This window comes from Schistocerca piceifrons, chromosome 5, assembly GCF_021461385.2.
Source record: "Schistocerca piceifrons isolate TAMUIC-IGC-003096 chromosome 5, iqSchPice1.1, whole genome shotgun sequence".
Taxonomy (NCBI): Eukaryota; Metazoa; Arthropoda; class Insecta; order Orthoptera; family Acrididae; genus Schistocerca; species Schistocerca piceifrons.
The window spans coordinates 393,578,221-393,604,796 of NC_060142.1; the positions used below are offsets into that span (position 1 = coordinate 393,578,221).

At 44.2% G+C, this 26,576-nt stretch overlaps 1 protein-coding gene across 1 annotated transcript in view; it reads right to left on the reverse strand.

The window, feature by feature from the left end:
- Nucleotides 1-26,576, reverse strand: part of LOC124799024 (band 4.1-like protein 4) — a 578,366-nt gene that overhangs the window by 35,328 nt on the left and 516,462 nt on the right. Inside the window, exons 10-12 of the mRNA XM_047262561.1 lie at nucleotides 13,487-13,635; nucleotides 8,477-8,595; nucleotides 562-664 (exon numbers count right to left, since the gene is read on the reverse strand). Of these exons, the coding sequence (XP_047118517.1) occupies nucleotides 562-664; nucleotides 8,477-8,595; nucleotides 13,487-13,635 (371 nt within the window). The remainder of the gene's footprint in view (nucleotides 1-561; nucleotides 665-8,476; nucleotides 8,596-13,486; nucleotides 13,636-26,576) is intronic.

The following is a 26,576-nucleotide window of genomic DNA, read 5'->3' on the forward strand; positions in this document are numbered from 1 at the left end:
GAGATACAGAGACTGGGGCAGGAGGAGACAGCATAGAGAGAGGGGAGGAGGAGATCAAAATGGAGAAGGGGGAGGACGAGATGGACCGAGAGTGGAGGGAGGAGAAGTGTGCAATACATATGTTGAGCGCATCTGTGGTTGAAGCTGTAGGAAAAAAGCTATGATGGATACTGGATGGCGTGATGTCAGGAGCTGCAGCTCCAGAGAGATCACGGTTTTAACACTGAGTATCCTGTGACCCTGCCACTACTTCTAGTTCGACTTCTGAACATATTCCTTTTCATTTCAGTTCTGCAGAGATCCTCTTCGCTTCTTGTCATATCAGACCAATTAATTTTCAGCATCCCTGCTTAACGCCATATTTCTGATGTTGTAGTTATCTTCCTTTCTGAGTGGTATAACATTGAAAACAGATGCAATGCAGCATGAACGAAGTGCTGTGCTTATAGGTAGATGTAGGACCTGCACCATCTGCAAACTGTTTACTCTGCAGTTTGGATATGCTGTCATTTTATAAGGTTGTAGACAGTAAATATAAGCTATTTTCATTCTGCTACTTACGAAGGTATTGGCTGAGGGACTGTCGAAATTGGTTTCAGCTCTTGAACTGGCGGTGGTGGTGGCGGCGCGTTTTCCTTGTTGAGAGTCTCCTCTACTTTAGGCGCTGCAAGCACAAACACAGTTTTAGAAACATAATCTGTCAAATTCTCATTCTCTCTCTCTCTCTCTCTCTCTCTCTCTCTCTCTCTTCTGTGTATGTGTGTGTGTGTGTGTGTGTGTGTGGGCGGGCGCGCGGTGGGGTGGCGGGGGGGGGGGGGGGGGATATCTGGAAATTAACCTCCATTTTCATGTAGCACTGGGAGTAATGTGAGGAACGGATCAGTCACTATGCTGATTCACGTACATAGCAGTTCTTGTACTTAAAGTTGCGATAACAAGAAATTCGCATAGTTTCTCTTGGTCTACAGTAGCCGTTCATAATGATTGTTGTAATCCTACAAAATTTGGTATCTGTTGTGATGTGCTTTTTAGTGGCAAAAAAAATTCGAAGGCACTGTCATGCAGCGCAAAATTTGCGATGAATACTGACCGAATGTGATGAGTGAAGATCAATGGTGTCGTCTGTTTACGAGTGGGAGGAAGAATGTTCATGATGATGACGCAACTCGCCGTCTGTCTATAGTCAACAACGAACTGCTATAAAAAATTTACGAGGTTCATTAAAACCAACGTTTCAAGGTATCTCCACTGTCAGATAAATTTCCACAATTTTGGAGTTTTTTGTATACATCGTGACTAAACAAATAGTGTACCGCAGGTTCCTGCTCGGGCTTCCATTCTCACGTAGTACTGTGAATAGTGTGTTTGAGACGTTGCTGTGTTGTGGTACCCACGACACTCAGCAAATGGTTCTCCTTTTTCGTTAGGATTCGTAATGAGAAGACCAACTGACAGAATAATGATCGGTAATATGAGTTTCATACCTCCTCGCCCAACACATAAAAAAGTACGCCAACTCAGTTGGAAACGTTGTGTTTTAATAGCTAGCTACTTTTCTTGGGGTGGGGGACACGTTAAAGTAATCTTGCTTGTAATGTGCATTTATGAAACATAGGAAGTTATATTATGTGTTCAAAGTGACCTCCAACAGGAGCCAGACAACGTCGATGCCGCTGAACTGTTGATAGAACTACAGCTGCCAGTGTTGCTGGTGTGATAGTCGCAGAGGACGCCTGGGTACTTTGTCGTAGCACGTTCAGTGTAGCTGGCTTCCGTTGATAAACTTCATTTTTCAGGGTCTCTCGTACCTACCGGTAGAAGTCATGAGGTGTAAGGTCTGGAGACTGTGGTGGGTACTCAACAGCTTCTCTTCGACCTACCCATCATCCAGGTAGATTTTCATTCAAGTATGCCCTGACATATCTGTTGTAGTGAGACGGAGCGACATCTTGTTTTACGTAAAGTCTTTCATTTTTCAAGAATCCCTCGGATGGCAAGTAAAATCGATGTTTGCAGCATATGAAGATACTCCTCACCAGTTACGATAACTTCAAAGAAGAATGGGCCAATCGTACAGCGCAACGACAGACAACACCACACGTTAACACCTGGTAGATTAACATATTTGTCTATGTGAACGTGAGGGTTTTCAGGGACGCGCTACACGCAGTTGTGGCGGTTTACAGTACCGCTCAATTTGAATTCCCCATCCTCAGACCTGATAATCATCCCTGCAAACCGTTCGTCCTCGCGAAGCATGCCTTCAAACTGCTCACATTACTCCATCCTCCGATCCGAGTCGTCCTCGTCCATAGCGTGCAGCGATCTTGGAATGTACACTTTCCACTTTGTAGCCTTCAGAATTCGACGTACGCTGCTTTCATTCGCACCCTACTTTACAGATTTTTGAGGTGACCAAGTAAAATGTTAAAACACAGGAGCCTTTGATATGCTAGAACTTTCCTTCTGCACATTCTGAACAGTACGGTCTGTTGGTTGGTTAGTTGGTTGATTTGGGGGAGGGGACCAAACAGGGAGCTCATCGGTCCCATTGGATTAGGGAAGGATATGAACGGAAGTCGTCCGCGCCCTTACAAAGGATCCATCCCGGCCTTTGCCTGAAGCGATTTAGGGAAATCACGGAGAACCTAAATCAGGATGGCTGGACGCGGGTTTTAACCATCGTCTTCCAGATTGCGATTTCAATGTGCTAACCAGTGCGCCACCTCGCTCGGTAGTAGTGTCGGCTTCACATTTATCCCGAGTACGATAAATTGTTGTACATGTTGGTGGCTGAGTTGTGAACACATTACGCCATTGCCATTTTACTTCCATCAACTTTTCGTACTTCACGTACCACTTTAATACGGCCTTGCGCTGCTCGAACGACAATGTTACTTCATTCATTGCTGCACTGTTATCTGCTGGAAAATGTGCGCCAAGATGTCGAGGAGGCAACGTAATACGCTACCGCGCGAAACTGCAAAAGATACGTCATTTTGTTCCAAAGAGTGTCGACATTTTTCTGGACCCCTCTGTAAATAAGCGGAGCAGAGACGAGTGGAAAATTATTCTAACGACGATACTGGGCGCAAAATGGGAAATACTCTGATTTAAAAGAACGAGCCTCTCGAAAACAGCGAAGCTGGTTTTCTGTTGGCGTGCTGTTGTCATGAGAATCTATGGAAAGTGTTTGAAGAACGGAGAAATCACGAGTAGGGACGTCCACGTCTCACTACAGAACCTGGAGGTCGGGGGCTCACGTGCTCCGTAAAGATCTGTGGCACATCTGACGATCAAGTACAGTGGTGGTGCAGCCACAAGTTTCTTTCAGCAAACCATTCAGTTGTTGAAGACTAGGATCTGTAGCCGACAACCACTACGTGTTCCCAAGTTGAATCGGCTATTATGACTGCAATGTGCACGTGATCATCGAGACTGAACCACGGATCAGTGGAAACTTGTCGCCTGATCAGGTAAATCACGTTTCTTGTTAAACCAGATCGATGGCCGTGTCCGGATACGCCGTCATCTAGGCGAACAGCTACTCTAGGTGCTACAGACGCAAGCTGGCAGGGGCAGCATTACGCTATGGAGAACATTTGCCTGGTCTTCTGTGACACTTTGGTAGTAAAGTAAGGTACCGTGGCAAGTGCGAACTTTATTGCGGATCACCTGCATTTCTTCATGACTTCTTTCAGCAGGACAACTGTCCACGTATAATGCCAGAATAGTGCTGAAATGGTTTGAGGAGCATGAGAGCGAATTCATGTCGTCGTCTTGGCCACTAAATTTGCCTGATCTAAAACAGATGGAACACATCGCTATCGGGCGCACATAAACCATTTGTCTGTATATACCGAATTGTGTGACCTTTGCGTAGACACCTCGTACCACATACGTCAGGAAACCTACCAGGGACTTGTTGAATCCATGCCACGTATAATCGCTGCAATATTGCGTTACAAGGATGGATCAAAACGCTAGTAAGGAGCTAGCCATACTGTTTTGACTCAACAGTGGATCCAGTAGTCACACTATAAGAAGGAGTACGTGATACTATTGTAAATGATCATCTGTTACCAGTATTTCTTCCCGCAGGAGAATGCATGTATCAAGATGATCATGCTGAAGCACGGCTGTAAACGTCTGATAAGTCTTTTTTTATGATCACAAGGATGTGGCCTCTGCAATATCCGAATCGAATATTACTGCGGCGTGGCAGCTGGTATATGAAAAATGTTTATTGGCTCATTATTAAGATAGTTTCTTCACGAGGAATGTCTAAAATCTCACTGGCCACTAGTCAGGATTTATATGTACCGATTCCTAGGCAGAGGGGTGATTTGTCTGGGAAATCGAAAATTCTTAAGGAATTCCGATAGACTGGCGGAGGAGGGGGCGCGGTGTGTTCGTTGACGGAAATAAATGTTCTGAGTCATTTTGTAACGTATCAGTCTGAGATTCTGCTTCGGAAATAATCGGTTGGGGAGACGCGTGAGGAGAAGTTAGGAGGCAACCTCGGGAATATTCGTTGTCCGTCGGTTTTCGGGCTCCAGGTCCGTTTGCCATTGCATGAGTGTGAGTTTGACGAAATGCAACCTGTGAGGATAATTTGACACGTATCTTTCAATTCGTCATTCGCACAATAAAAAAGCTGGTTTTTCAGTTTTATAAATTATAAACACATATCCATGTTTAAACAGGCATGTTATACAGGTCAACATAGAATATTCAGGTTTTGGTTCGTTATTACTAATTTCAATACGAAACAGTATTTCACAGTGTTTCTCGCAGCGTCATGCTGCACGTTAACAATGCCCATAATGTGACGAGCGTCCGGTTTGCTATTGATGCGTCACTGTTTATCAGAGTCTATTGATATTACATTATAGTGAAAAAAAGTTCTAAACGCATTCCTGCAAGGATTTCTCGACTACTTAAGCTGCTGGTGACAGACGACGGCAACGAAGTACTTTCCAGGGGCGGTATGACCTTGTGATTTACGGAATTGTCCATAAAACTACAAATTCTAGATGAACTTTAAATAATCAATAATGAATGACGTGCAAACTAAAAAAACATTTGCAGCCTTAAAAGCTAATGAACATACAACAGGGAAATTTGGACTTTAACCTAAAAATCTCAGGGCACTCTCCTGATGAAATAAAGTCGGCACAGTGCCAGGGGTATACATATTATTGTGGGTGTCAAAGGTAGCTTGTTAGATGTGCGTTGTTATTTTTTTTCGAAACTATTGAATCTAATAAACTTCAAGATATGGAAAGCTGTTTAGTAAAAAAAAAAGTATAAGAAACTTGCAGAGAAGCCCGACGTTGCGCGGGTCAGAATATACGGCATGGGACGAGGCATGAGTACCATTCTAGATACGAGCGGCATAAAGAAGTACGTCTCATTAAGGTTACATTGAATGCAGTTCTCCTGTCAGTATGGTCCCGGTGCGTGGCAGTGAGTGAATGTTGTTGGCAAAAATCTGCGAAATATGGTAGAATAAATACTCTTAGGTAAAGGTAAATGATGCATGACTTAAGGAATTTATTGTATACGTGAAAATGTTTTAAGCGTTTCATTCACGATGCAATATAATGGTGGTAGAGTCGTCAACGTGTCTCATCCGTACGGTGGTGGGTGGAAGTGGGTAATTGTGATTGGCAGTTATCTCAATACAATGTGCGGTGTGGAACACTTAGTTCTCTTAGAAAACGCCATATGCTTTACGACTTTTGGACTTCACCGTATTGGTGACTAAACTCGCTTATACAATCCTCACTCTGTTCCTTCCCTACTTGCGGTAACATTTCGTTACCCAAACATATTTAACTGCGAGTAACACCACGGGGCAGATTGTTACTTTAGTAATATTGTTTTAAAGTAATAGTATTTAAATGAAGGTGGAAGGAAATTGAAGTTACTTTATTTTGTTAGGTATTAGTGAAGTCATTGACGAAGTCGCGCTAAATTATGAGTAAGAAAAAGCGAAATGCTTATCCGAAATCATTGTACTGTACTGCGAAATTATTTAGGTGTGAGTTACGATTATTTTTATCTTTGGCTCTATCTGGATTTTTTTTTCTTTGTGTCTTAGTTGATCGTCGGTAAGGTGTGACTGACGAAAACGCTCTGAGAGATTAAAAGCTGGTCTATTTGATATTGTACGTCGTTATTAAAGTCTGAATGACGAAACCGCGCAAGCATCGTATTATGTCGGTCGAATGAAACAATTAATGCGTTTTCACATGTACAGTAAAATTCGTGTCACAGAAAATGTAGCTTTTTCCTAAGAGTATTTCTAGCTCCATATTTCGTGGACTTTTGCTCGCCACACACACTCACTGCTACGCACCGCGACCAAACTCCCTTACTATACTCTGCTCATCACAAGAATAAACCTGAGGTATACAAACACGAACGCAATGATTGATCAGAGGCCATAGCTCACCTACGCTGGTATTGTTACACTCTAGGAAGTAGGTCCACTTATGTATTAGTAAGTTACGTTAAATGAAACTGTAAGATATTGTAACGTATTAGCAGCCATCATGTTTTTCTTAATCACGCTTTAGCAGTGTAGTTTTTACCATAAAAATCGTGTACAGTCACAGCGTCTGACTATTGTGTTCTGATTGTCGCGCTGTTAAATGGGTGGTATGAAAATGGCTGAGGCTGCTTCCTGGTCCGTAGCGAAATATGCTTGTGGAACATTGTTAAAAAGTGCCGAGAAATAGGTTGTTCCTAGTGTTTTTCATAAATTTACAGGAAAAATCGGGTTTGAAGTTTTCCGAGGGACTGTATTTGATACACTTGAGGTACAAATACACAACGGATGTATGGCGGAATCGGTTCAAGTCTCGCCTTGGTCATCCTTTATTTCGCGTTCAATTTGAAATACCTTCACCTCGTACTTGTAAAATTCATCAATTTTTTTTTACAAATAATGCATGTCTTTTTGTTTCTAATTGCGTACTGCACGCAAAATTCCTGTTTTCGTCTCAAATATGAATTCTTAATTATCGATATTTTATGAAAGATTGCTTAAATAAAGGAAACATAACAATTCAATTTTTAGGACAAAAATGCAAAACCAAATACTCTTTATTTGGACTATAACACAGGTGTAGTCTCACACGAACCATAGTGACAAGTGTCGTAGAAACATGAAAAACAATCATTTTCACATCATACAAATGCGGCATCTTTACATTTGCCACTGAAGCATTACAATATGAACGCAACAGAACTGATCTGGAGCCAAGTTAAATTTGTCGCGAGACCTAATAAGACTGTGAAACTGCCAGACGCTCTGCAACTAAAGCACGCAGTTTTTTCACAGGTCACTGCCGAACGCTGGCGGAATATAGAACGGCACGTCATAAAAGAAGAGGAGAAAATATGGCGCCTAGGTGGCTTCGTAGATTCTGTTGTTGGTCGACTCGATATAAACGTAGCAGATGACAATTCCACAACTGAAATGTATTTCTCCCGCGCCCGGGTTCCCAGGTTCGATTCCCTGCGAGGTCAGGGATTTTCTCTGCCTCGTGATGACTGGGTGTTGTGTGATGTCCTTAGGTTGGTTAAGTTTAAGTAGTTCTAAGTTCTAGGGGACTGATGACCATAGATGTTAAGTCCCATAGTGCTCAGAGCAATTTGAACCATTTTTGAAATGTATTTCTCGGATTCGGATAAGGAAGCTATTAAGAGATTACTCGAAAATTGAATCTAATTATCCTCGTTTTGCTTTTGTTGATGTTCATCTTATATGCTCCTTTCAAGACACTGTCCATGCCGTTCAACTGCTCTTCCAAGTCCTTTGCTGTCTCTGACAGAATTACAGTGTCATCGGCGAACCTCAAAGTTTTTATTTCTTCTCCAGAATGAGAGAATTTTATGCTTGCCGTCTGGCCACCTAAGAAGCGTGCGATAGTGCTGGAGATTCGCCGAATATTATTTCATTCTCTTTAAAAATTAAATGACATTCGAAGCTATATTGTTTCTCTGCTCGTGGCTTTTTACGTCTGAACTGCAACCTCGGACATCATTGCAGGATAGGTGGGCCAGCTGGCTGGCCATGCGCCGGTAAAGGTTTTGTCCCGCATTCTCGCACACTCTACATGCTTCTAACACAGCATAACACATATCCTTATGATTGTACTTGACTGGACACAGATTAGCTTCCGCTCCACGTGAAACGAAATCCAACGAGATTCAAGAAAACGCGGAAGAATGCTTGGTGTAACGTTTACGGTTTATTCTTATGAAGAACACATTATAACAGCATGAGACCAGGGGCCGTCTACCACCACAGCCACGAGGGGGTGGCAGTGGGTGGTCATGGAAAAAAGTCTGTCACTACACACACACACACACACACACACACACACACCAACCTTTTATGTATAGATTAATGTATAGATTATAAATCGAGTAGATTGGAGAGTAGACGTTGTGAGGTACTCACCGTCCTGCGCGCCCTCGACGATGCGCCGCTGGTAGCGCCGGCTGGGCGTGCGCGTGAACTGCGGCGGACTGCGCAGGCGCAGCTGCGCGTCGCGCTGGGCCTGCTTCTCCGTGCGGCCGCTGCACACACAGCCACACACAACACTCACAGTACAGCTCCAATTACTCACTGGTTCACTCGAGAGGGGTTTGTACAGCCTTTCTCCGTTACGTTAAATTCATCATCTTTTAGGCCCTTAGCTTAACTTTTATGCGATATAGTCTTCATGCATATTTCGACATTTAGTAGTAACCTAACCAAATCTATAATTTTAAGATTTTTGCACTGTGTTCAGTTTTATTACGAGTTTCACTAGTCATCCAATACTGCGAAGGGTAATAATAAACTTTTTTTTTATCATCTCGAAAAAAGAGAAGTTATATATTATTTGTTTTGTTTGCAGACATGGTACACTTTGGAATACCCCGCGCCACAGTACCGTAGGACGCCAAAACAAAAGGCCTAGCCATTGACAAAATGGAGTCGCGTGCTGTAATTCGTTTTCGGTAGCAGCGAAAACGTTGGAGCTGTGTCAGGGCAGCCCAGCTGACTTCTTTCATGTCGGTATAATAACGGCGTACTACATTTCTGAGTGCGGGAATTTCAAGGCGTACGATGACTGCAGACATGTACTTGCAAATAAACAAAACATTAATTGTGTACCTTTATTTTTCAAAATGATAAATAGACAGTTATGACTACCCCTCGTACAATCCATAATTTTATACAAAGAACTTAAAAGTTTACTAACTATATGCACATAAATAGTAAATATTTCACTGATTTGTGTTTACTAGCCTTTGATGAAATGGGTCTTTTAATGTTACAAAACTTACTGTGGAAGTAGCTAAGAATGAAAGCATACCGTGAACACTGGAAAAATGCATAGTGAGCTTTCTTACGTTTATGTTAAAAATGTTTACTGTAATCCTTTCCTCCACTTTTTTCGTTTTTTATATTTTGACCTTCTTGGCTACTTTATTGATCTATCTATTTCGTGAGTAATTGGGTTGATGTCTAACTGCTACCTTATACCATGTTAAATCCTCCGCAAGCACATGTGCAGAGGGTACCACATAAAAATGTCGATGTAGGTACAATTACAATGTTGAATGACGTGACTGAGTTGTGTGACCTACCTCTTAAAGCACTTTCTCGAACCTAGGCCAGCTGATTTACTGGCTTGACAAAATTTATAATGGCACTGGGAAGGCTATGTTTATGGTCGTAATGTCATGCAACTACAATTGCTCCGCATTCTGCATAGTTCTGGGAGAGCTCATGATGTAATTCCCGATCGGTCGACATTTTATGAATAAGGTGCCTCAAATGTCCATCTTCAAGGAATTTCAGTGTCCTGGACTGGGTTGGCTGTAAAAAGGAATGGCACGGCTCGCTCTGCCCTCTACCTCTCTTGGGTCCACTGATGCGTCACGTCAACCCAACCAGGGCGATCAGTGAAATGAGATGGCATTCAACTAAGGAAATTAAAGTAAACTACCTGCCTACATTTGGTAAGGAATGAATTTGCCATGCAGAAGTAATATTTTGGGAAACTAGTGTCCCCCCCCTCCCCCCCCTCCCCCCCCTCCCTCCCCACACACACACTCACGCACCATGCAATCTCCGATTTTGAAGGCACAGGGACACACTTTTCCTTATCCTATTGTGTCCAAATTTTTTCATGAAATGGAACCAAACTGGGGGGCCGCGCAAAAAACCATCATAAATTTTAAAGAATGTCGTATCAGAGCTACCCTAATACCCATTGTCTACGAAAACAGAATATCGTATAAATATATCAGCTAGGCACAGAATAAAAGCGACTTCACATTAGTGAAGAACAATTTGTCGTCACATACTAGTGTGCGACCTGTTTTCGACACAACAGTGTTCTTTGCACTGTGAAAAGTTTCATGAAACGCAGCCAGCCGAATGGATACACGTGATGTAGGATTTTTATTCTCAACAGAACTGCGGCAGGAGGTGAGAACTGGATGCTCCATTACGAATCAGAGTAACACAATTGATGGGGAAAACACTCATCATATAGAGTGAATATAACATTCAAGGCACAGACATCCACTGCGAAAATGTTGCTGGCAACCTTTTGGGACACCAAGAATCTTCTGTAGATGCATTTCCAAGAGAATGGCTAGGCTGTTGGTAGCGCTCGCTTCAGCAAGTTGCAAGACAGCTGAAGCCCGGTGAGGAGTACTGCTGTTACACGACACCATTTACGTCTGCGCAGAACAAGGGTACAGTTCGCGAATTTATAGAGAGGCGCGCAAGGCGTATTGCAAAGCAGAATGATTTTGTTGAAATAATAAACCAACGACCATTTCCTGTGCAGATTTATAAAAGAAATTTGTAATAAAACTCTCGTTATTTAATGGATAACCCTAGTAATGATGCTCCTGCTGTTGGTAACTCTCAGTGTCTTGTCACAGCGAGGGAATCGGATCGCAGAGCGGACAAGGACGCGCGGTGACTGTCGAAAATATCACGTCGGAATTTGCCTTAAGTGGGTTAGAGAGGGTCGGTTCCTCCAAGTACGAGACTAGGTTCCCCGAAGTCACGTCCCTCCGCGCAAGCGTTTGAAGCCTTCACCATCAACGTCTCGCTTGTGCACGGGTCGTACCACGCGGATTTCAGGAAGCGCTGCAGAAATGGCAGCTCCGCCCTTGCGCGGCCAGTGGCGTTATGTGCTGCGGGTGAAAGGGTGGCGAGGGGAGGGGAAGGGGAAGGTGGTAGTGAAGCGGGTAAAGAGCCAATTAGTTAATGAGGGCGTCGCCCGAAGCCTGTACCTACACCTGACGCCACAAAAACTCGCTGCGATGGCCCTTGTCCACTGAAGCTGGCCGAACGGATGTCACGAATAAACTCAAGGAGCGTCAAGGCTTAAAAAATAGCTTCCTGAAAGTGTGCTTTTGTGAAGTTTACATAAAATACCGAAAACCATTTAGTTCTCCGCTATTTTCGAAAATACTCTTGTCAGTGCACTTCACAAATGTCGCCATTTAAACATAGTTGCAGTGTTCGCTATATCTATAGTTTTTAATGTATTTAACACGAATGAAACTTTTGCTCCTTTGACACGAACCTGACTTGGTCCTAAAAATCGTAAAATCAGAAAATTGCAACAGCACATAGCAATAATCGTGAGAGAATGAATACGTTGCGACATAGCTCTTTTCCAGTTACTTATATGATAGATAAAAGAGATATATTGTGACAGGTGAAATACCCTCAAACTTCTAGACGAATCTGATAATGCAGATTCCTAAGAGTTGTCGCGAATGGCCTTGCCGCAGTGGTAACACTGGATTCCGTCAGATCACCGAAGTTAAGTTCTGTCGGGCTTGGTTAGCACTTGGATAGTTAACTGTTCGGGTCTGTCTAGCGCTGTTGGCAAGCGATGTGCACTCAGCCCTTGTGAGGCTGCTGAGAAGTAGCGGCTCCGATCGCGTAAACTGACACCGACCGGCAGAACGTTGTGCTGACCTCAGGTCCCTCCATATCCGTATCCAGTGACGCCTGTCGGCTCAAGAAGACACGCCAGTCGGCCGGTACCGTTGAGCCTTGCGAGGCCTTTTCGGACGGGGAGAGAGATAGACTAAGATTTGTCAGGTGCTGGCAGGTGTAAATATTAGTTTAATTAATCACGTTGCAAAATAAAAAATAAAAACACCTGCGCGTACTGGCTCTGAGAGGCAATCAGTACCGATCGGCCGTGTGTCATCCCAACCAGTGGCGTCATCCGGATGCAGCATGGAGGGGCAGGGTGTCAATGCACATTTCTCCCGGCGGTTTTCAGTTTACCAGACCTTGGAGCCGCTATTCCTAACTCAAGTAGCCACCACGAGACTGAGTGCATATAGTTCCAGTCCCAACATCAAGGAAAAATGCTTGGAAGTATTGAGAATCTTTCGTATAGCAGTCAAACATGCTGACCACTTGGGTACGGAGGTGGCAGTATACTAACCCGAGCTATTTGTAGAAGAATGGAAAACTGTTAGAAGCCGTCGTCGGGCAAGACCAGGATGGCAATGGTGACCCCACGACTTATCTTAAAAGACAGACGGAAAAAAGCATAACCAATGCTTATAGCATCTGTACATGAGCGACAGATTTTGACATTGTTGATTGGAACTGTACCATTTGTGATTGTGCTGGTAGAAAGAACTTTCAGCATAATTGTAATACATCCATTACAGCAGAGCAGATTTAAAGGAGTATGCAAAAGTATGGAGGGTGTATCGTAGCCGTGGGGAGAGGTAAGAAGCGGAAGAAAGAGGAGGTACTTGCCTTCTCCTAGAATCTGGAGTAAAGACGATTAATTCAACGCAGAAGTTTCGTGCATTTCTAGAAATGGTGAAATTTTGTGACCCTTAGCTGATTAATAATATGTACAAATAGATGTACTTTTGCATACACTAATGGTGTTGCCTACATTTTAGACTTGAAAACAGCCAACTTTTATAAATACATTTTGAGTCGATAACTCTCAAACTTCGTGAACTTCATGCCAAATTTTGTTCATAGGACACGATACGTCTTCAAATTCTTCGCGTCAGTTATATGAAAAGCGATAATTGTAGATCTGGTCCCCTCTCTGATACATTTCTGCGGACGCCCATGTCCATAAAGAAATATAAATATTTCTTTAGATGTGCGTTAAGCTCCTTCAGTATATTTTCTAAAGAAAAGAATAAATAGGCAGTAGGTTGTCTATGATCCGCAAGGTAAGTGTCAGACCCCGTGAATTGGCGCACTGGCGAGAGGACAGCGATTGAAATCACCTTTCGGTCATCCAGACTTTGGTTTTCAGTGCTTTCCCTGACTGCTTACTTAAGGGAAATGTTGGGATGTTTCACGTGACATCCTTCCCAGCTTGTGCTCCGCCTCTAATGCAATGGGCGGTGTGTCGGGCAGAGGGGCGAGGCGGTGGTGGCCTGGTCTCACCTGTACCTGAATCGCGATCCCAGCGAGAAGATGTCGGGCGTAGTGGGCGAGACCTGCACCAGGCGGAAGAAGGCGTGGTGCTCCACGCAGCACTTCCACAGGTGCTTGCACGCTGACTTGGACGGCGTCTCGAACCCGTACGTGTTCTCGTCGTTCTGCAACACACATTGAAACTCGGTATAGGGATGTGAAATCTGAAACGTTGTATGAGCCCACTGTTGCTTCAGTTAAAACTTCAGGTCTGAGAGGCTGCGGTCGATGTATCGGTCTATTTACTAATGCTTCATCCCAACCTGCGGCAAACATCTCCAGAGACAAAACTGTCGACTGCTTAGGAGACGTGTCCCGCAGATGGCGACGAAATTTTAACAAATAGTTTCATAGATTCAGCTGTGGCGTCTGAGCCTGGAAGTTTTAACTCCTGCAAATATCGGACGAGAAAGCCTTCATGGCATTAATGAACAATTTTTTTTTAAGAAAACAGTAATGTTGTCTTACCAAAAACATACGTTAAACATTGCACTCGGTAAACGAAACCATTCTCATATACCGTGGTATCTAGTTCAGGTAAAATATTGGTTCCCAACTTTTCTGAGACTATTACCCCTGAGTACGATCAGATATTAGCTAGTACGTCCAACCTCAACACTCACAGTCATCAACAGCAGCGCCTAATTAAACTTTATAATGAGAAAGAATTTTCTTCGAACACTTTTATTTTAAAAATGACGAAAGGTAAATGGTAATTAGTATTTGCAGGTGTTTTATTAAATGACGAACTAACGAGTCACCGAGACAAATGGTACTGCATATTCCTAATAAACTTTTCTTATAGAATGATGAAGTAATTCCCAGTACACCTCGAGTGCTATCTACAACTCCTCCTCAAAAAACAAAGCTAACTATGCTCTTGTTACAAAATATGCTTCCTCTGCACCAGCCTTGTCTCTGGAGACACTTTCTTCACCCGTACCCTGCAGCCCCATTTAAAATCTACCACGTTGAAATACCTACTCTACGCTTACTTTTGGAAAATCACTTGATCGCTGGATTCCTTTGCTTTGTGCTCCTTTTGATGATGATGACATAATAATAATAATAGTAATAATAATAAAAGTAGTAGTAGAACTAATAATAATACTGAGTAGGGCCAGCAAAGTTACTTTGGGTTGTTCTGTCAGTAAATTTACCTGTTGCGAAGTGAATAACAAATCAATTTCTGGCGCATTGTGGGGATTAGCTGCAACTCGGAGAAGGCATTTTCAAGAGATGTGTAAGCATATGTGATATATACATCTCCATTTTACTGTCGCAAATGCATGGTACAAAGTGCAAGGTACGTGCAGTGGGAGGACTAATGAGGAAGATGTTGTTCATATGTTCATTCCACAAGCTATGACTCCCACCAAATTGTGTCAGACGTTACAGCTTAAATTTAAGAAAAAACATTAGTGATAAATTATGTAATAGTTTACCATCTTACAAAATAATGATACTAGTAATGATGTATTTTTTTAAAAATTGGTTTCGTGACCAAACACAATTCACTGCTTTTGTTGTCAGCGCTCAGAAAATTTCATTTCGCCCCTTACGGCGTAATTACCCCCAGGCTGGAAGCCACTAGTATAAAAGAACACAAACAAACACCGCCCGAACAGGCCTTGAAGCCCCAACGGTACCGACCGTCATCCTCAGCACTTAGGCGTCACCGGATGCGAATACGGAGGGCGATGTGGTTGGCACACCGCTCTCCCTGCCGTTGTCAGTTTTCGTGACCGGTGCTACTTCTCAGTCAAGTAGCTCCTCAGTTTGCCTCACAAGGGCTGAGTGCACCCCGCTTGCCAACAGCACTGGGCAGGCCTGGACGGTGACCCACGCAAGAACTAACCGAGCCCGACAGCATGTACCTTCGGTGAGATGACGGGGACCGTTAGTACCACTGCGGCAAAGCCGTTGGCGCGTACAAAAGAAAGAAAGAAAAAAAAGACATTAACTGCAAAATGTGTTGAACTTAACGATAAAGTGTTGACTATAGAAAAGTATATTTGGAGTGTATATTTTATTGTTTGATTCTGAAGTTCGTTTACGCCTCATATTATTCGGAAAGTTTTTCTAGCACTGTTCTATCACTGAAAACTATGTTCCACTGCCACTGTGTCGTTCTCTTCCGCTCACTTCGCTCTCTCTCAATAGCACAAACATTTTCTACTATCTTACAGTATTTATTACTTTTGAATCTCTTTGACACTGCCACTATCTTCTTCTCTCTCAGCATAAGAAAGCTCGAATTTGTTCGCATGCCGAAAGTTTTGGAAAATTTTTAAAGGTGCTGAGGAAGGTAGAATGAGACAGCTGGTATCTCACTTTTTAGTCGAAGTCTTTTAAATAAACAGGTACATACTTGCATTTTTTGTGCTCCGATAGGAGTATTTTTCCTACGGTTCCCTTCTTTTCCCCGCTGCAGCAGGACATGTAGGTAGTTTACTAGTGTGAAACTGAAGCAACGCAAAATTAACTTTACGTTTCAGACTGGATTTTACACTCACAAAAATTTTGCATGTGCATCAATACTGCAACGTGGATTTCCCAGACATTAATGGAAACACTTTGCAGCACATCTCTCGGTACTATGTCATTTTATAAAATACGTTTTCGCCTCACGCCGGATTTTACCTGGGTATTTTGCGTGTACAAGTAGGGTAAATTTGAATCTCAGTTGTTGTTGTTGTTGTTGTGGTCTTCAGTCCTGAGACTGGTTTGATGCAGCTCTCCATGCTACTCTACCCTGTGCAAGCTTCTTCATCTCCCAGTACTTACTGCAACCTACATCCTTCAGAATCTGCTTAGTGTATCCATCTCTTGGTCTCCCTCTACGATTTTTACCCTCCACGCTGCCCTCCAATGCTAAATTTGTGATCCCATGACGCCTCAGAACATGTCCTACCAACCGGTCCCTTCCTCTTGTCAAGTTGTGCCACAAACTCCTCTTCTCCCCAATTCTATTCAATACCTCTTCATTAGTTATGTCATCTACCCATCTAATCTTCAGCATTCTTCTGTAGCATCACATTTCGAAAGCTTCTATTCTCTTCTTGTCGAAACTATTTATCGTCCATGTTTCACTTCCATATATGGCTACACTCCATACAAATACTTTCAGAAACGACATCGTGACACTTAAATCTATACTCGATGTTAACAAATTTCTCCTCTTCAGAAACGCTTTTCTTTCCATTGCCAGTCTACATTCTATAACCTGTCTACTTCGACTATCATCAGTAATTTTGCTCCTCAAATAGCAAACTCCTTTACTATTTTACGTGTCTCATTTCCTAATGTAATTCCCTCAGCATCACCCGACTTAATTCGACTACATTCCATTATCCTCGTTTTGCTTTTGTTCATGTTCATCTTATATCCTTCTTTCAAGACACTGTCCATTCCGTTCAACTGTTCTTCCAAGTCCTTTGCTGTCTCTGACAGAATTACAATGTCATCGGCGAACCTTAAAGTTTTTATTTCTTCTCCATGGATTTTGATTTCAGTATCTGGGATAAAAACACGAAGAAAATTTTTAAGAGTGTTCGAGATCGGAATCTTAGAACTATGTCGTAAAAATGTCTGCCATTTTTTGGGCATAGCCGTTTTGGAATCCGCGACTGGGTTTGGTTCGCTGGTGACGGCGAAAATACAGTTAAAAAATACTTTTTGTGGCGTTTACCGGGGAACCGCCCATGGACTAATTGTGCTTCTGGAAGTCCCATCAAGCCCAAAGTAGGCCACATGAAGTGCAATTTGTCTAAGCTGGAGGGAGTGTATAATATTCATAGTTTGACCCTATATTGCATGATAGTGACACTAAGACGACCCTTCTGTTGGGTATACAAATGGAACCTAGCCCAAGGGCTATCACTTGACCTTACTTTTTTATCACCGTAGAACCCGTGGTATGTCACCGAAAAATTTTGTTTTTATGCGCGGCGTTTTGGAACATAAATATTGGTAAGCCTGCCAGTTAAGTTTTCTACAGCACCGTGTATGAGTGTGTTGTACTGTATCGCTGAAAGAAATCGATTCCTCGTTATAGACATTTCTGTGTGATTGGTTTGGCTTTTCCATCTTTCTTCTCTTTCTCATAGAAATTCCTAGAAGTTCTGTTGCAATATTCGCAAGCCTTGCTCTGGCTGTTTCAATTATTAAGCCAACTTGTTACCTGTATTGCAACTCCTGTGCAGGTTTCACAGAATCAGAGGTAAACTGGGGAACACCTAAATAAGCTCTTAACGCGACAGCTGATTCTGACGCTGCAAAGTTCGAGAATCGTAGCGGGAGAGTAATCGGTTTTAGCAACGTTGCGGGTCAGGCATCCAACTCGGGGGTCGGCTGTGTTGACGTGAGCGGGCAGGACAGGGCAGGGCAGGGCTTGGTGGCCGCAGGCGCGGGCCCCGGGCCTCGGGCGAGCAATTGGCGGTAGACCGCGCTGTTAGCGCCCGCTCCACGCTGGCGAATTAAAACGCAAACAAGTGCGCCGGGCCGCTTAATTACAGCGCCGGACCTAATCCCCAAGTTTCGACAGTTCAATTTGGCCGGCCGCGGGCGGTCCCTCGCCCGCAGGGTTACAGCCCAGGCGTCCACTGTCTCAACTTCGAGCAACGGCCGCCTCGGCCATTCCGCCGCGCGCAGTTACCGGTCGCTCCCGGCAGACTGTACTTGTAATAAAGCTAGTAGTACCGCCTCGGGCAGGAGCCGTCACTGCTCAACCATTTGCACCAGTGCCTGTTAACTCTGTACCGAGGCACGTCACTGTGTAGTGGCTACAATATATGACGTTGTAGCCCACCAGTGCCCTCCGCCAAAATGGAATTAAAAAAAAAAAAAATAACCTCCCTAATATTCCCAATTGGGATTCCCTCTGCCTAACTCCCAGCCAACTGGAATAAGAAATTCTGCAGAATGAAGAACGTAAAAACATACTAAAAATCAAAAGACGCTTAAAAGTGGGAATATTTATCATTTCTGGGGAGTACGACCTCATCACGGGCCTCGTTGGTGCAAGCGTATCGTAAGTGAACTAATGACACCATTTTGAATAACAATCCTGGAAAGTGTGGGTCTTCAACTGTAAATGATGTCAGAGGTGAACATCGACGAAGAGGGTGTGAGAAAGTTTCGGACATGCTGTAGTGGAACTGTTCACCATCCAAAAGTTTTAGAAGGCAATCAGAGCAATCAGTCTAGTGTTACAATAACAGTTAAGCGGACGCAACGCAGGTGCGTGAAAAACGATGCAATATTACGAGGGCAGTTCAATAAGTAATGCAACACATTTTTTTTCTGAAACAGGGGTTGTTTTATTCAGCATTGAAATACACCAGGTTATTCCCCAATCTTTTAGCTACACAACACTATTTTTCAACGTAATCTCCATTCAATGCTACGGCCTTACGCCACCTTGAAATGAGGGCCTGTATGCCTGCACGGTACCATTCCACTGGTCGATGTCGGAGCCAACGTCGTACTGCATCAATAACTTCTTCATCATCTGCGTAGTGCCTCCCACGGATTGCGTCCTTCATTGGGCCAAACATATGGAAATCCGACGGTGCGAGATCGGGGCTGTAGGGTGCATGAGGAAGAACAGTCCACTGAAGTTTTGTGAGCTCCTCTCGGGTGCGAAGACTTGTGTGAGGTCTTGCGTTGTCATGAAGAAGGAGAAGTTCATTCAGATTTTTGTGCCTACGAACACGCTGAAGTCGTGTCTTCAATTTCTGAAGAGTAGCACAATACACTTCAGAGTTGATCGTTTGACCATGGGGAAGGACATCGAACAGAATAACCCCTTCAGCGTCCCAGAAGACTGTAACCATGACTTTACCGGCTGAGGGTATGGCTTTAAACTTTTTCTTGGTAGGGGAGTGGGTGTGGCGCCACTCCATTGATTGCCGTTTTGTTTCAGGTTCGAAGTGATGAACCCATGTTTCATCGCCTGTAACAATCTTTGACAAGAAATTGTCACCCTCAGCCACATGACGAGCAAGCAATTCCGCACAGATGGTTCTCCTTTGCTCTTTATGGTGTTCGGTTAGACAACGAGGGACCCAGCGGGAACAAACCTTTGAATATCCCAACTGGTGAACAATTGTGACAGCACTACCAACAGAGATGTCAAGTTGAGCACTGAGTTGTTTGATGGTGATCTGTCGATCATCTTGAACAAGTGTGTTCGCACGCTCCTCCATTGCAGGAGTCACAGCTGTGCACGGCCGGCCTGCACGCGGGAGATCAGACAGTCTTGGTTGACCTTGCGGCGATGATGACACACGCTTTGCCCAACGACTCACCGTGCTTTTATCCACTGCCAGATCACCATAGACATTCTGCAAGCGCCTATGAATATCTGAGATGCCCTGGTTTTCCGCCAAAAGAAACTCGATCACTGCCCGTTGTTTGCAACGCACATCCGTTACAGACGCCATTTTAACAGCTCCGTACAGCGCTGCCACCTGTCGGAAGTCAATGAAACTATACGAGACGAAGCGGGAATGTTTGAAAATATTCCACAAGAAATTTCCGGTTTTTTCAACCAAAATTGGCCGAGAAAAAAAATGTGTTGCATTACTTATTGAACTGCCCTCGTACACAGTACCTTTCATTCTCACAACTGGGGCTTCTTAAGTATGGTGTAGCTTATTATTATTATTATTACTTTTATTATGGTTACTACAAAAGTATAGTGTTTAGTTACCTTCTGTAGAGTCTGTAGCAGCTACAAATACTCGGTGCGCTACATTATATTTTCTTTCGTTCGAGGCGTGTACTAGAAACACTTTCACCACGTGTTCGACGGTACCACCACCGTCTGCATTTGATAAGCGCTGCTTATTCAGTTTGGTGTGCGTTTATATTTCTCACTTTTCCCGTCTAAAGAACACCCTCCAGAGCTTTCACGCTTCACAGGCGCCGAAGAAAGGGTATGCAAGAGAAGGTGAAATGAAGCTTGTTTACGTTTTGAATTGCGTCTCACGGAATGAGTCCAATTCAAACCAGAAAGTGTCGAATTATTTTATTTAAGGTACAGGAGTGCAGACTTAAGGGTGGAGAGATCTGCTAGGAGTCGACCTCTCAGCGACGGCGCCCTCACAAAAATTACAAGCGAGTATCTGTGTGAAAGCGCGGCGAGGGTGGCACGTGAATGCCTAGTGAAGGGTTGTCGCCACAATGCCCAGGCAACCACCCTCACTCGGCAGTCGTCCGGGCAGAGGGGTAGAGGCAGGGGCGGTGGGGAGGGGGGATAGGGTGGAGTTCATTTAAAACTGCGTCGCAATTGTGCGCCCCTGGATTAGCTTAGAGGCTGGCGAGCTGTTCCGGCCTTATCGCGTTTCTTTGGCGAATTCGCTGTGCAGCAACGGCGGCAGAACTCGCACGTCTGCCGCTTCGCTCCCGAGAGCGCGTCTCTGCGCGGCGGAGGGATGATGAGTCCTAGCCGGGGAATGGAGACTGTGCCCGCACGATACGCTGACCCTTAGAGCCCGTTGTTCACCTGATAACTACTATTTATTTCGTTACTGGTAAAAAAAAAAAATCCGACAAGGTGCTTTATGACACAAGCCTACATCCATATCTGCATCTACACGACTACTCTGCAATTCAGACTTTTGTGTTTGGCAGAGAGTTCATAGAACCACTTATAGACTTTCTTTCTACCGTTCCCCTCTCGAACAGCACATGGGAAAAATGAACATCTAAACCTTTCCCTAAGAACTTAGATTTCTCTCATTTCATTAAGATAGTAATTTTTTCCTATGTATGTGGAAGCCAGAAGAATAATTTCGCATTCGGAGGAGAAAATTGCTGATTGAAATTTCGTGAAAAGAACTCACCGCAGTGAAAAACGCCTTTGTTTTCTTGATAACCACCTCAGATCGTTTATCATATCCGTGACAAGCACCCTGTTCCCCGATAATACAAAACGAGCTGCCCTTCTTTGAACTTTTTCAATGTTCTCCTTCAGTCCTATATGATAAGGGTCCCATATCGCACTGCAGTACTCCAGATGATAAACAAGCGTAGTGTAGGCGGCCTCTTCAGTAAATTTTTTGTATCTTCCAAGTTTCCTGCCAACAAAAAGCAGTATTTGCTTCGTCTTCCCCACAACATTTTCTGGGCGATGGTTCCAGTTTAAGTTGTTCTTAATTGTAATCCCTAGCTATTTAATTTAATCGATAATCTTCAGTGTGGTTTATCGTGTAATTGAATGTTAACGGGTTTTTTGGTACCCATGTGGAGGACCACACACTTTTTATTATTTAGGGTTAATATACAGATATCGCGTTAAAATCATTTTCCAATTTGCTTTGATTTTATGATGACTTTACTAGACGGTGAAAAATAGCATCATCTGCAAACAATTCAAGAGAGCTGATCAGACTGTCTCCTTAATCGTTTAATCACATTAGGAACAGCAGAGGGCCTGTAACACTTCCTTGGAGAATGCCAGCTGTTTTATTAGATGACTTCTCATCAATTACTTTCTTCGAGGTATTTCATATATATTTATGTCTGCTGCAGATCGATGCCAATGATATGAGTTTATAATTCAACGGAATACTTGTATTTCGTTTCTTGTGTATTGTTGTGACCTGCGTAACTTTCCAGTCTTTAAATGAGAATCTTTCGTCAAGCGAGTGGTTGTTTACGATAGCTAAAAATGGAGCTATTTCATCAGCATAACCTGAAATAAACCTAATTTTTATACAGTGTAGAGTGGAAGACTTGTCTTTATCAAGTGGCTTGAGCTGTTTCACTACACTGAAGCTATCTAGGTACAGTTACAGTTATTCTTGATACAAATTCTGGAATGATTATTGCTCCTTCTTTCGTGAATGAATTTTAAAAACCATGTGTTTTATTGCTATCGCGCAGCGGTAAATGCCCAACCTAAAACTTGAAAATTTTCAAAGTGAAATGAAACTATATGGTTATCTAGTAAGATTAGCCGAGAGGATAATATTTTTGTTTATCCAAGCATTTATTTTAAAGGCAAGATTAGGGGTTTCAGGTCTTCTCTTAGAGTACTAGAGCAGTACGCATATAATAATAATAATAATAATAATAATAATAATAATAAGGTCTGAGAGAGAAAAGAAGATAATAATATAGCACTGAATATAGATATCGCAGAAATCGTAATCTTCTTAACATTCTGAGAGGAAGAGGAGGAGGGGGCGAGATATAATAGGTGAGAGTTGGCAAATGAAATGTAAGAAAATAAAAACAGAATTATTTGGGGGATGGCGTTGAGAATGTGAGAGAAATACAGTTTCCCAGGTGGACAGAAGGAAGACAGTAGGTACAGGGGATGGACAAAAATATTGAAACAACAAAAACATACAACACTTGTCCCATACGGTGTAGGAAAACCGTTGGCATTCAAAATAGCTTTCGTCTCGAAATGGATAAATAAAGGTTCCTATGGATTTCAGGAAATATTATACAATTCTTCTCGCACAATAGTTGCAGCTTCAGGTAGAGATGATGAAGGTGGACAGCGATCACACACCCCTCTCTCCAACATACACAACAAAGGCTCAGTCATACTGAGATCTGGTGATTCGTGGTCAGGGGAGATGCGACAGTTCATCTTCGTGCTCGCAAAAAGAGTCCTGGATGACGCGAGGTGTGTGAACAGCAGCACTGTCGTCTTTCAACATAACGTCCCACTGGGGAACAAACATTGTACTATGGGTTGGACTTGATGGTCACATAATTCCTGGCAGTAATACGACCGCGCAGAGCAACCATGGGCGCCGTGGAATACCGCGATATGCTTGCCCAAACCATCACCGGAATGTTTCATTCTCGCCAACAAGCAGTGTGCATCGTAGGCTTGGGAAGCATACGCCGCAAATTGGAAACAGTGTGAAACAGAATTCAGCCGGCCAGTTGACTATACCATTGCTCCACAGACCAGGTTTTATGGTTTCGGCACCACGTTTTTCTGTTACAGATATTTGCATCACTGACGTGTGGTTTTGGAATTCCAGCACGCCCTCAATTCTCAGCTTATGGAGCTCCCTTCGTGTTGCTTTGATGGTGGCTGGGTTCGCACGTGCGACATTCAGTTCTGCAATCACTTTTGAAGCTATATGAATGCGTAGTGTCTACGGAATGCGCACCTATGAAGCATACGATTTAAACTGAAGCAGGAAATGAGAGAAAAGAATGGAAAGGGAAGGGATTATTGATATCAGCTACATCAGGACTTGGTGCGGCATCAGAGGCGGCGAGTGAAAATGTGTGCGGGACTGGTATTCGAACCTGGGATCTCCTGCTTCCTAAGCAGTTGCGTTAACCACTGTGCCATCCGGACGTAGTGTTTATCGAAGCTGCCCGGACTATCTCGGCTCATTCCCACCGAGCGCCATCTATACGCAGTCCCTGTCCATTTCCTCCATGATCGCTACTCTGAAATTCACTTACGACGTCGGATGTATTTGTGCATCCGCACTGAAGAAGGTGGATCCGTTGCCTTTCTGGGCGAATCAGTTATATGAATGCATGTTCTTCTGTTTTTTCAGACATGTCCTCCCCCCTCCCCCGTCACAGTCCGTCTGTCTTTCTCATCTCCCTTTGTCCATCTCCTCTCGCTCTCTCTTTCCAACTCCTGCCTCCCCCCCGACTCCTTCTTCCTTCTGTACCTGCCCTCTACACCTCTCTGTCTTCCACCTGTCTCTTACATCTGTCCGTTAAATCTCATCTCTCTTTCCATCTCTTTCTCCCCTCTTTCTGATCATCTCCTTCGTCACCCCCATTGCACTTCTCTTCCTCCCTTTCTCTGTCCATCCGCTCCTGCCTCCTCACTCTGTTCATTCCCCCCCCCCCCCCCCCCCTGCTCTGTCACTATGTCCATCTGCCGAATATCTGTGATCTGTATCTAGTCACAATGTATATAACACATATATGTTTTAAAAATGAGAGGATGATCGTGTTTGTATTGTATTGTAATACAGATACTTTTTATTGGTGATGCTGTGCCTGATTCTTTAAAATGCGATTGATGCTAATAATAGTAGTAACAATAGTATATCCTTTAGCTTTTTTTCATTCTCACTTAGAAATTTGTCATATTAAAGATGACGGTAAACTGCAGGTACGACGATCAAAAACCGAAACGGATATAAGTGAACGTGTGAACATGGGATACTCACCGGCTTCAATTTTGCTGTCAGAAACCACACGTCACAGTCTCTTCTATAACATTAAATACCAATATGTCCGCCCCGATAGCTGAATGGTCAGCGTGCCGGACTGCCGTCCTCAGGGGCCCGGGTTCGATTCCCGGCTCAGGGACTGGGTGTTGTGTTGTCCTCATCATTGTTTCATCCCCATCCGGCGCGCAGGTCGCCCAGTGTGGCGCTGAATGTAATAAGACCTGCACCAAGGCGGCCGCACCTGCCCCGTAATGGGCCTCCCGGCCAATGACGCCAAACGCTCACTTCCATTTCTAGTACCAATATAATGCCAAGTACCAGGCATGAAAGGCTACTACGACTAGTTTTGAGTGGACTAGCTACGATGGAGCATAAAAAACTACGAGTCACCTTCTTCACCTACAGAGAAGGATCAACTTAAGTGGACCCACAGATTACTGGTTGCAACTGCGAGCTACGTTTCTGACACCGAGCTTGACAAAGGCATAGCAATATCTAGTTTTTCCCAACTTTGAGCAGAATTCAGAGCAAAATAATCCTTTCAGTTCTTTAACTTGATAAGCCGGAACGTTTGACTGTCAGACGGAAGCGAACGATCGATGGTGGGGTATGGGAGGCGAGGGGAAGTGGCGGGGAGCGATTAATAACGGCCGCCTTATTAGTGTTGACGCCGGAGTCTAAATTCCTGGCGGACTGCGTTCTGACGCTAATCGTTCGTTGTCATAACTGAGCGAATTAATCACCGGCCTAGGGTGGAAAAGGGGAGGACAACGGGACCGGCGAGCGGGCAATTTAGAACCAACGACCGAGGGCTCCAGCGGCCAAGGAAGAGCGCGCAGCAAAATTAGCTGTCAGGCCGCGTTTTCTGAACCGCCGGCGCCGACATTCCTGATGGTTCCTCGGCTGCACTGTATTATCGTGTCCTACCAGTTATTCACGTCTCGGATAATTAAATACAGCATGTCGTCTCCCATGCAAAGTGTGGGAACAGTTGCTTGCAATCTCACTTGACAACGGTTGCTCTAATAGAACGACCTCCTTCACCTTGTATAATTCACAACATTCACTTTTCTAGAACAGAAAGAAGTCGATGGTACAGCTGCAGGGTGAATGAGAATTTTTGGGAGAAACATCAGTCATACATTACAAACTGCACTTCTTTGGCTCTTACGTTTAAGATATCGCGTATTCCAAAATACACTCCTGGAAATGGAAAAAAGAACACATTGACACCGGTGTGTCAGACCCACCATACTTGCTCCGGACACTGCGAGAGGGCTGTACAAGCAATGATCACACGCACGGCACAGCGGACACACCAGGAACCGCGGTGTTGGCCGTCGAATGGCGTTAGCTGCGCAGCATTTGTGCACCGCCGCCGTCAGTGTCAGCCAGTTTGCCGTGGCATACGGAGCTCCATCGCAGTCTTTAACACTGGTAGCATGCCGCGACAGCGTGGACGTGAACCGTATGTGCAGCTGACGGACTTTGAGCGAGGGCGTATAGTGGGCATGCGGGAGGCCGGGTGGACGTACCGCCGAATTGCTCAACACGTGGGGCGTGAGGTCTCCACAGTACATCGATGTTGTCGCCAGTGGTCGGCGGAAGGTGCACGTGCCCGTCGACCTGGGACCGGACCGCAGCGACGCACGGATGCACGCCAAGACCGTAGGATCCTACGCAGTGCCGTAGGGGACCTCACCGCCACTTCCCAGCAAATTAGGGACACTGTTGCTCCTGGGGTATCGGCGAGGACCATTCGCAACCGTCTCCATGAAGCTGGGCTACGGTCCCGCACACCGTTAGGCCGTCTTCCGCTCACGCCCCAACATCGTGCAGCCCGCCTCCAGTGGTGTCGCGACAGGCGTGAATGGAGGGACGAATGG